The following is a 12,220-nucleotide window of genomic DNA, read 5'->3' on the forward strand; positions in this document are numbered from 1 at the left end:
ATCATGGAAAACCAACATACAAGCTAAGATTTTTATATGTTTTGCCAATGTACGAGCTGAGCTATGTATGTGATTTGCCGGCGTACGGGCTGAGTTATGTACATGATTTTTCGGCATACAGGCCGAGCTATGGATGTGATTTGCTAGCGTATGGGCTGAGCTATGGATATGATTTGCCGGCGTACGGGCCGAGTTATGGTAAAATGTGAAATACCAATTTACGGGTCGATAATTTTCAAGATATACATATATATGCAAAATGATATGATTGATTTGATAATTAATGGTATGAAATATCCATATATCACAGTTTCAGTATATGAAATATGTTATCAGAACCTAGGCTTGGTCTAAGCTAGCACTTGCGCGGTACCGATGCTCTGTGTTCATGATTTATCATGATATATGTGTTTACGCTGCTGTACGGAGTAGTGTGAGATTGGATGGTCGATGTGGTTTTAAGAAGTGTGTGAGCGACCATCGTGCACGGACAAGGTCTGGCAGACCCATCAGACTTACAGACTATACTTTTGACTTGGTAGTGGTCGGCCAACCATTGTCAAGTCCCACCTTCGGGCCACACAACCCAATCATGTGGGGGTAATACATGACAACAGCCAGTTAACCTACCAGGAATGTTTTTGTATTATTATATTTGAGATGAGTTATGCTATGAGAATACAGTATGTTCTATCATGTTGTGATTATACATGTTTTTCTAGAAATATATATACAATTTTACTAGTTATGTTCATGATTATATATATATATATCACATAAATGCTCATGTTGCCGCACATCAATGTTAGTTTATTTCCCTTACTGAGAGGTGTCTCACCTCGAATTTCATAAACATTTCAGGAGCCCCTGATAGGAGAGCGGATAAAGCTCCGCAAATTTAGTACTGTTGATCTGCCCTCTCTGAAGGGTAAGTTTTGGTAGGGATGGTTGGATTTTGTGGAAATGTCCCTTGATCTTTCTTTTGGGATGTATATACTCAAGTACAGTGGATGTAGTGACTCTGGTATTATGATGGATGATGTTGTATTTATGATATTATGATTGTATGTTTCCTACTGTTTAGGCTTCCGTTATGTGTTACTGATGTATCCCTGGTACCCACGGGTTTAGGTGGATTATGATCTGCTGAGTTTTGGGATATTGGTTTTATTATATTATATTAAATAAATTTGAAAATTAAGCAGGTCGTCACAATTTAGATATATCATAAGTTGCACCAGGAATGTGAGTATCAATACAAGAATAATCATGTAAGTAAGCAGGTTGTTTGGTGTGTCTTTTTGATTTTCTGAGAGGTGCAGATGATGGTTCTGCTGCTGTAGTATGTGTAACGACCTCAAAATTTTTTCATTTTTTTTTCATATCTACGCAACGAATATACAAATCATAAAACCATATATACTAAATAATATCAGAATTCAGTACATCCAGACCACATGCATATACAATAACTCCCTCCATTATCATCTACCCCAAAAATACAAAACCCTGTCACAAACTTACCCTACAACCAGGGTAACCAAGTCAACTCCCTATCCGCGAGCCTGATCTGCTCGCCCAGTTGGCTTACCTGAAAAGTGGTAAAGTAATGGGGTGAGACAACGCTCAGTAAGTGGAAATATGCTATTACTAGTGTGTGGCACCCGAGTCGTAAAACTATAATATTAATATTTAAAACTGCATGAGCTGGAAAATTTGTAAAACACATGTATAGTAGCTTAAAACATTTGTATCATCTGAACTTTCTATCATTCATACTACTATATTATACTATATACGACAAAAACTATAAAACTGTATACATATACATATACATAACTGTGCTCTTTCCCTGGGATTCTGTATGTCATGATTTGACCCCTTATGACAGGGTTGTGCGGCCCATAGGCGGGACTTAACCTGGTCAGCCCTCTAAGTAAGTCATCATACTCTACACTACCTCAGCCCGGCCAAACTACATCCACTCCTAAGCTCGGGACTGGTTGCTACCTCGTCAAACTGACCCCCTCAACCCAGTGAACTGGAGAGTTGCATCCTCTCTGAGCATAATTTGACGGTACCCACACACTATCTGAGATATGTGAATGCACTCTATTTGTATTAGCAACGGTATCATGCTCTATAAACTGTATTTATCTGTAATCTTTCCACAAGGAAATGATACTATATATATATATATATATATATATATATATATATATATACTTTTTTTACTGTTTTCAGTTTTCATTATGTTTCCAAAATAACCATAACATTAATAATCTGTATTGTAAACACTATAATATCTGTAGCATCTTGATACTATAACTGTATAATCTATCTGTATTTTCTATTTGTATAATCTGTCTGTATACTCTGAGTGTTATGACATTTAGGAAAACATAACATATGGTAAATACTATATATACTGATCTGAATAAACATCTGTGTATATATACATATATCCATCTGTGAAACTATTTGAATAAAAGTGTATATGTACATGCATCTATCTGTATAATATCTGTGAATATTTGACTATGTTTATATGTTTTGTATAACATCATATAATGGGAAATCTATATAAAATTCTACATCAAATAATATCTACTCAGGCAACACATACTTTATAATCTTATATTCTGTAAAAACTATGTAATAATTGGTATACATGCAACTGTAAAATTTCTGTTAATATAATCAAATCTCCTAGCATAGCATATTTCCCTTACTTAGGTCCTGAAAAGCCCTCACTGAACTCTGGCTTTACACTTGTAGGGTTCTCCACTCAACACACTGAAAACGACATCCCCTAGAACAAAACATCAGTATTTTCTTTCATACAACATTTCTTATAATTGCAGGGAAAGTATATTCTGAATAAAACACCTTACCTTGAATTTAGGATGAATTTCAAACCACTTCCACCGATAATCCGCTCCAGCAGACTTGTAGAGAACTTCGCCAGGAGTGTCATGGTGGTTTCAGATCGTCGATCCAGAGAGAAACTGGCCCAAGATCGAACAGAGAAGGAGAGGGGTGCGTTTTAGAGAGAGAGAGGTGATTTGCGCTGAAATTCTGTGAAAAATCCGAGTTTTAGCAATTTATAATACCAAATTTGTCGATGAGTCCTTAAGGAATTTCATCGATGAACCCTCCTTCCTCGTTGACGAATTTCAGACTGCTTAAAAACCCCTCTCAGTATCTTCTCGTCGACAAGGCTTGGCTTCGTCAACGAGGCGTGGCTTAATCAACTAGGCGTGGCTTCATCAACGAGGCCTCCTTATGAGCTCGTCGACGAACTCCCTGTGTTCGTCGACGAGGCTCTATGTAAATCTTTTGGGCTATTACGTCCAAAGTGCAACGTTGTCGACGAGGCCTGCTGCCTCCTTCTGTTTTTGTTTCCATTTCCCTTCCTTTTTATTATTTAAATACCATTATTCTTCGAATCATTATAGTATGAACAGGTGTTGTTGAGACTATATTAGTAACTATATGGTCGGGTAAAAAATGAACCAAAGAATCAATAGAATTATGATTAGCAGGGGAAGTAATAATAGGAATGACAGAAGAAGAAGAAGAAGGATTAGAATTAGAATATGGAACCTCAACTGAAATAGTATTATTAAGTGGAGTTGAACAAGGAATATGATTTTTAGGAATGCAAATGGGAGTAACAAAAGAGCTATTACCTAAGCTGGAATTTGCAATGTCCTCAACTTCAGAACTAAAAAAAAAAGGATCCGAAACTAATTTATTAGCATCAACAAAAGGAAATATTTCTTCATGAAACACTACATCTCTGGAAATAAAAACAGTATTCGTAGTTATATCTAGGACTTTGTAACCTTTCACACCAAAAGGATATCCTAGAAACACACACTTTCTAGCTCTAGCAGTAAACTTAGATCTATTATGTGCTAGAGTGGAAGCAAAACAAAGACATCCAAAATCCCTTAAGTGACCATAGGAAGGAGCATGACCATAAAGTACTTCATAAGGAGTTTTATGAGACAAGACTGAAGTTGGGATTCTATTAATCAAATAAACTGCTGTTAAGACACAAGGTCCCCAATGGTATAAAGGAAAATGAAAATGGAACAAAAGGGATCTTGCAACGATTAAGATATGTTGATGTTTTCTTTCTACTATTGCATTTTGTTGAGGAGTTTCAACACAACTTAATTGATGTAAAATTCCCTTTTGAGCAAAAAAATTGCTCATGATAAACTCTGTTCCATTATCAGTCCTTATTATCTTTATTTTTCTAGAAAATTGAGTCTCAACCATATTATAAAATTGTTCCAAAATAAATTGTGTTTGAGACTTGTGTTTCAGCAAGTAAACCCAAATAGACCTTGAACAATCATCTACAATGGTTAAGAAATATTTGCATGAATCTATTGTAGGAATAGAAAAGGGACCCCACAATGTATCAAATCAAAACAATTTTCAAAAATATAAGAACTTTTTTTAAAAGGTAATCTCTTTTGCTTTGCAATAGGACAAATATCACAAAGAAAATCTTTATTTCAATCAATAAGAGGTACATCATTGGATTTAATCAAAGCCAATTTGGCATTTGATAAATGTCCCAACCTAAAATGTCATACATGTGACTGTGGCTTATTGACTAACAGAACTGAAGAAGAAAAAGAAACAGACTTGCTTCCTTCCAGCAGGTAGAGCCCATTGCACTCTTTACCTAAACCAATTGTGCTCCAATGAGCAAGGTCCTGGATAAAACAAAAATTTCGAAAGAAAATAAGGCAACAAGAAAATGATTTAACAAGTTGACTGACATATATGAGAGCTGAAAGAAGGAACACAAAGAACATTGTATAAGATCAAAGTTTCAATGATTTGAACAGCCCCAATGTGTGTAACCAAAACAGTTTCACCATTAGGAAGGTTCACATCAGTATTCAAAGTGGCTGTGATATGTGTGAAACAAGTAATTGAATGTACCATGTGGTCAGTAGCTCCTGTGTCTATGACCCAATCAGTAGATCCAATAAAAATTCTTGTTTACCAATTTGGTTGAGAAAATAGAGTGTGTCAAAATGGGTGTGAAAGAAGAATTAGATATAAAACCTAACATGGTTTCAAGATAGTTATTATGTGCTTGAGGCTGGGAAGAATTTATTGTCATAGTAGCAGCACCATGAACACCAGTAAATCCAGAGGTCAATCCAGACAAACCATTACCAACACTTGCATTAGCAACATGATGATTGTCACTAGAAATTGATCCTGTATTGAGAAAAGCCAACAACTACTCACATTGAGTCTTGGTGATGGGACATTGAATTTGGCTTTGAGAAGAATTCTCAATCATAGTTCCTTGAGAACAAGAAACTTGATTTGCACTTGATTTCCATTTTGGCTTATAACCAGGTGGGTATCTGTGTAGTTTGAAACACTTATCAATAGTACGCCCAAACATATTACAATGAGTGCACATAGGTTTTTCTTTCTTGCTGTTTCCTTTATTCCATCCTGAATTACTTGACCTGCTTCCCTATGAATTTGCATACATTGCCATAGTATCAGGTTTAGCAGCATAGGAGCCTCCATGTCCACATTCTTGTGAGACTCTTCTTGAAGAACTAATGCATAAACCTTTTTTTTATTGAAAGAAGAGGCTCATACATCAGAATTTGAGTCCTAATGGTTTCAAAATTTTCATTCAATCCCATAAGAAACCTCATGACATAGACTTTATCATGATTACTACTTAAGGTTTTATTCGCACCACATGTACACTCTGGTAATTATTCCAGATTTAGCAATTGATCCCATAACCTTTTGAATTTTGTAAAGTATTCAATTACTAACATCTGATTTTGAGTAATATAACAAATTTCCATTTGAAGATTGTATATTTGGGACGATTTCCTTGAGAAAAAATATTTTGAAATTCCAGTCACATCTCTCTAGCAGTTTTACAATACATCACACTGCCATATACATTTGCGTGCATTTAATTAATCAACCAAGAAATTATCGTGTTGCAACTCTGCCAGTCTTCATAGAGAGGAGACTTTGGATCAGGTTCAATAATTTTTCCATTGATAAAACCTATCTTTTTCTTGGCAGTGAGAGCAAGAATCATGGCTTTTGACCAAGAATGATAGTTTTTCATGCCAAGTAGTGGCTGTGTAACCAGAGTGCTACCTGAATTTTCATTGGAATGGAGGAAGAATGGATTTTGAGAGGTTCGATTGTGAGGATGGATCAGATTGATTGCTTGAATCTGGAAATGTCATGGATACACTTTTAGGCTCTCTATGTTCTTCCTATCTCCTCCGGACTTGTGCGTGAGAAGTATACCTCTATGGAGAAGTGTTAAAGAATAGAAGCAATTTCAGTCTCTGTCGGAATTCGCATAAAAGAAGTTCTGATACCATATAAAACTTCAAGAACAAAAGCTGTAAAACTCCAAGAACAGAAGATTTAAATAAACTTGATCATATTTCTTGAATACAATTGAGCTTACAAGCCAAAAACTGAAAATACAATCATTCAATTTCCTTATATACAAAATCTGTTAGGCTAACTAAATAACTAACTTTCTGAAGAAAGGAAAAATACAAAGTTTAACTAATCATAACAAATAACTAATCCTCCCAAAATTGCTTACCAATTTTAACACATATTGTTAGGAATATACGAACAAATTCCCAAAACCTGTGAGAAACAAATAGAGAAAGAATAACGCCAAAGAAAAATTCAATCACATGCACAAGACAATATTTACGTGGTTCGGCAATTTTGCCTATGTCTACGGAGTTGCAGGGATTTCAATATTATCAGGAAGAAAGCACAGAGAGTGCGGCGATACAATTCTCTCGCTCTCGCTCTCTCTCGCGGATACAACCACCCAAACCCTAATCACCCGAAAGCACCCTTTTTATATGTTGCGCCTAGGGTTCCGTTCCGAATGGGCTCCAAAAATTTTCCAGCCTAAGTCGCAGCGCTCATGGCCTAAGCCTTAGGATAGAAATCTCTAATTAAATAGAGGTCGGGTCGTCATCCAAATTAAGACACAACTAGACTCCACAAAAGTCCAACACATATATGTAACCATAATTCTCAACAATCCTTTGACGGTCAATCTACCCTCCTCCACAGCTTCCCCAGGATTTTTTTTTACTCGACTTCACAAACACGGCAATTTTATTATAAGAAAAAACCCCATCAAGTAAATTAATGCATCTTAACTTATCTGAATTTTGGATCTAGATCCTTGGGTTGGACGGATGGTGAAACTTCACCAACCATTCATTATTAAATGAAAGCAGTCATCTTCTTGCTAATTAGTGTCATTATTAGTCTTCCCTGCTGTTGAAAGAAGCAAACAATGGTCAGCTTCCCAGTCTCTGCACCTCAAATGCATCACCAGATATGATCCAATTCTAGCTTGGATCTTTGCCAGCAAAGAGCCGTGAGAGAATGCTAGAGATCAATGGACATTATCTGTTCTCTATTTGTAAGTATAGAATTATTATATGTCCTCCCCAAGATCTCTTATGCAGCGGACACCATTAGTGCTTCCCAACCTTTGAGTGATGGCAGAACCTTAATTTCCAAACAAGGAAGTTTCGAACTGGGGTTCTTCAGTCCGGGTGATTCCGGGGAAAAATACGTGGGAATCTGGTACAAGAACATCCCGGTTAAAACAGTTGTTTGGGTAGCAAACCGTGACAAACCAATCAATGGCTCAGCTGGTGCGCTGATGATCAACACCGCTGGCAGTCTCATACTTCATGATCAGAATGGGAGTATTGTTTGGTCATCAAATGCAAGCTCGTTGAAACTACCCCAGAACCCAGTACTGCAGCTACTGGATTCTGGAAATCTCGTCCTAAGAAACGAGAAAGATGATAATTCAGAGAGTTATTTGTGGCAGAGCTTCGACTATCCATCGGATACTTTATTGCCGGGAATGAAACTAGGGTCGGACTTGAGTACTGGTCTCAATCGGCAGCTATCATCTTGGAAGAACCCGGATGATCCGTCTGCAGGAGAATTCACTTATAGGATAGATCTTTACAGTTATCCTGATGCTGCTGTGTGGAAACTCTCCTCCAAGTACTTTCGGTGTGGCCCGTGGAATGGCCTTCGATTCAGCGGCGTCCCTGAGCTAAAACCAAACCCAGTTTTTGAGTTCAGTTTCAAGTCTAATCAGGAAGAGGTGTACTTCACTTATGATCTAAAAAATAAATCTATGGTCTCGAGGTTGGTCTTGAACCAAACCAGCAGCTCAATAGAGCGCTATGTGTGGATTGAAGACGAACAATTTTGGAAGCTCTATGCGTCGACACCAAAGGACAACTGTGATGTCTATGGCCTGTGTGGTGCTCATGGAACTTGTGTGATCAGTGAGTCACCCATCTGCCAATGTTTGGAAAAATTCAAGCCTAAATCACCAGAAAAATGGAACATAATGGACTGGTCTGAAGGATGCATACGCAATACGCCATTGAACTGTGGGAACACTGACGGGTTTAACAAATTTACAGGCCTGAAACTGCCAGACAGCGCAAATACTTGGGTGAATGAAAGTATGACTCTTGAGGAATGCAGGGCCAAATGCTTGAAAAATTGTTCTTGTATGGCTTATACCAACGCGGACATTAGAGGAGGAGGCAGCGGCTGCGTTATGTGGTTTGATGACCTGACTGATATGAGGCAGCTTGCTGCTAATGGTCAGGACCTCTATATTCGAATGCCTGCTTCGGAATTAGGTATGATTATTTTTTTGTTTGATTTAGTAAGCTATGGAAGGCATTTGAAAATGAATGTTTGCCATGCTACAGAACTACAGCTTTTTATGGCTTATCACAGCTGCAATTTAAGCATTATATGCTTTCTGTTTTTGATAAGACCATGAAGGGCAAAGTGATAGGCGTGCGGTGAAGATGCTAGTGATAATAGCTGCGACCATCGGTTCAGTCTGTGCCATTCTTATATTCTGTTATTACATTTGGAGGAAGGTAAATGTCCAAGGTAAATTGAATACTTGATCTTCTAGCTGGACAGCAATTAACATGCTGGTTTTAATATTACAAAAAAGGGTTATCCAAGGTTTCACTTGTAGCTCACCTGATATGCACTGAATCCAAATTTATCAGTTCATGATGCCTTCTCAGTTAATTCTTACAACCAATACCAATCCATTTTCCTCCATTTCAGAGAGAAGAGAAAACAGCGGAGAAGCTGGGAACGAAGACCTGGAACTACCTTTATTGGACTTGGCTACAGTGACTAGTTCTACTAATAACTTCTCAGATGACAGCAAGCTTGGAGAAGGTGGTTTTGGACCTGTCTACAAGGTAAATTTGCATATGCATATGCACCAGAAAAATGACCATTGAAGACAAAGAAGCGCTCAACAGCACAACCTCTTTATAGTGAGTAGTTTAACATTTTTCAGGGTACGCTGGCAGATGGCCAAGAAATTGCAGTGAAGAGGCTTTCGAAGAATTCTGGACAGGGATTGAAGGAGTTCAAAAATGAAGTAATACTAATTGCCAAACTTCAGCACCGAAATCTGGTTAGGCTTCTCGGTTGTTGCATTCAAGGGGAAGAAAAGATGTTGGTTTATGAGTATTTGCCCAACAAAAGCTTGGATTCCTTTATCTTTGGTATGATAGATAACTTTAGCACCCAATCTAGTTGGATTGCATATGTATCTATGCTGTCTTTGCCTCAATTTTCTCGACACTTATTTCTACATGATTGAGAATTTTAGTGGGAGATTAACCAAATTGAGCTTAAACTTGGCAGATCAAACAAAATGTAAACGATTAGATTGGAATAGACGCTTCCATATTATTTGTGGAATTGCTAGAGGCCTTCTCTACCTTCATCAAGATTCCAGATTGAGGATTATACATAGAGATCTCAAAGCAAGTAATGTTTTACTTGATCATGAGATGAACCCAAAAATATCAGACTTTGGCATGGCAAGACCTTTTGGTGGAGATCAGACCGAAGGAAATACAAATAAAGTGGTTGGGACTTTGTAAGTATTTTAAATTACCCTCTATCACAAGAATGCTTTTATTTTTATGTTCTATTTTTTATTTTTCATTGCAGTGGCTACATGGCACCAGAATACGCTGTTGATGGGTTATTCTCAATAAAATCTGATGTATTTAGCTTTGGTGTCTTATTGCTCGAGATTGTAACGGGAAAGAAAAATAGAGGATTTTTCCACCCAAACCACAGCCTTAACCTTCTTGGACATGTAAGTGTCATGGAATAGTACATTTGTTATTCCTATGCATCGTAACAATGCAAGATAAAACACCACTCATGAGTGATGAAATTGTTTTGATTAGGCATGGACATTGTGGAAAGAAGAAAGGCCGCTGGAATTAATTGATGGATTATATGAAGACTCCAGCTCTCTATTTGAAGTGTTACGGTGCATTCATATTGGTTTATTATGTGTTCAGCAACATCCCGAGGATAGGCCCATAATGTCATACGTGGTTCTAATGTTGGGCAGCGATGGTGCACTGCCTCAACCTAAACAACCAGGTTTCTTCATCAATCGGAACCCACTTGAAGAAGTAGATTCTTCATCCAGCAAGAACAAATCATATTCAGCCAATGAGATTTCTGTTACTCTGCTTAATGCTCGATAGGGATCATTCAGCTACATGCATAAAATGACACAATTGTATAAAGAACATTTATCTTCTTTTGAGAAGTTTTTCTAATCTACTTTCCAACAAAACAGAATGTACAGGCACTTTTGGAAATGTGCAGGGTCATATCTTGAGTGTCAGGAGGAATTTTAAAAAAAATATTTCAATACAAATTTTTCCATTATTTTGTGTTTAAATTAAAGAATTGGTGTGAACAGGTCTTAAATTTCGATTCTAACTTAAATTTGGAAACTCCAAGAGTATGGAAATTTTGATTTCGATGTCAATTTTGGTTTCGATTTGAAAAAATGATGAAAAATAGTAGTAAATCATGGGGTTTAGACATAGTAATGGTTAATAGACATAGTAATGTATGTTTTAGGACTAATATATTACAAATTAAATACATCTATATTGTGTATGAGGTACAATAGTTGTAATATAATACATATATTAAACAAATTAGGTTGATATAAATGAAAATCATAAATCAATTAAATATGATTAATTATACAAATAAAAATAATTTAGATATGAATGGTTAAATAAAATGTCCTTGAAAGTTTTAACTTTTTTTGTAATTTCAAAATCCCTTGTAACAACTAATAATAAAATAACTAAGATAAATTCATTTTATGTTTAAATCTCACATTTGGATTATAAGAAATTGCATTCGATAGTTAAAATTTCAACAAGTTTCGCTAAAATTTTGAAATTTCGATAAAGTTGGAAGATGGAAATTGATTGCCATTTCGATTTCAAGGGTGACGAAAAGTGGAAATTTGGCTAGAAATTTCAATAATTTTATGGAAATTTAAAACCATGTGTTCTATGCTTTCGTCTATCAGTATTTTTCAATCAAAAAGTTACTACTCATAGACTAAGGATTCTATCATTGGCAAGGGATACAAGGGACCCTATCCGCACATTCATATGATATGTTTCTACGAAGTAATCGAACAATGGCAAACCATATTATCATCATATATTATTATGACAGTTATCACTAGCCTTTTAATCGCTCTTGGCAGACCATGTCGTACAAATATACAAGGAATTCTTGGTAGACCATGTGTTTCCCTCTTGAAGTACATGAGCAAGTTAATCATCTGTGCTTCTCAATCTATGCTAGTTCACATTTGGAGCTAATATTAGGCACTATTGGAGTCTATATTAGTGACACTCTTGAGGATGCCTAAGCAATATTGAAAAGTTTATAAAGTCTTGAGTTCTATAGTCTCTGGATGAGCTTTCTTTCACTTTAATAAATTATTTCTTACTTTTTACTCTTATTATGTTATTATACTACTTATATTTGTTATGTTAAAGGACCATTATGCTTTTTGGAAAAAAATATAATCAAAAAGGTTTGATTGGTGCATCTACTTAGTTGGCAACATCTCTATGCATGGTCTGCTTCCAGTTTAAAAGATGGTATTCACAATTTTACCTTCCTAGGATCAAGCCTAATGTCATGGGACCACTGATTTTCAGACCACAAGTAATCATCCTTACCTTAATCTGTTTTAAATGTGATGTAGTTACACTCATGCGGCTGC

General features: G+C 36.4%; 1 protein-coding gene across 2 annotated transcripts; it reads left to right on the plus strand.

Moving 5' to 3' along the window:
- Positions 1 to 7,219: 7,219 nt before the first annotated feature.
- LOC131151890 (G-type lectin S-receptor-like serine/threonine-protein kinase At4g27290) lies at positions 7,220 to 10,750 on the plus strand. Of its 2 annotated transcripts, XM_058103357.1 has the most exons (7): positions 7,220 to 8,750; positions 8,890 to 9,012; positions 9,199 to 9,338; positions 9,440 to 9,650; positions 9,793 to 10,030; positions 10,105 to 10,255; positions 10,350 to 10,750. In XM_058103357.1, exons 1-7 carry the CDS (start codon positions 7,469 to 7,471, stop codon positions 10,656 to 10,658), a joined length of 2,454 nt encoding a protein of 817 aa, XP_057959340.1. In that variant the 5' UTR covers positions 7,220 to 7,468; the 3' UTR covers positions 10,659 to 10,750. The 2 variants fall into 2 exon arrangements, with proteins under 2 accessions (XP_057959340.1, XP_057959347.1); XM_058103364.1 differs by lacking the exon at positions 8,890 to 9,012 and having other exon boundaries at positions 7,328 to 8,750.
- The last annotated feature ends 1,470 nt before the right edge of the window (positions 10,751 to 12,220 follow it).

This window comes from Malania oleifera, chromosome 1 (genome assembly GCF_029873635.1).
Source record: "Malania oleifera isolate guangnan ecotype guangnan chromosome 1, ASM2987363v1, whole genome shotgun sequence".
NCBI lineage: Eukaryota > Viridiplantae > Streptophyta > Magnoliopsida > Santalales > Ximeniaceae > Malania > Malania oleifera.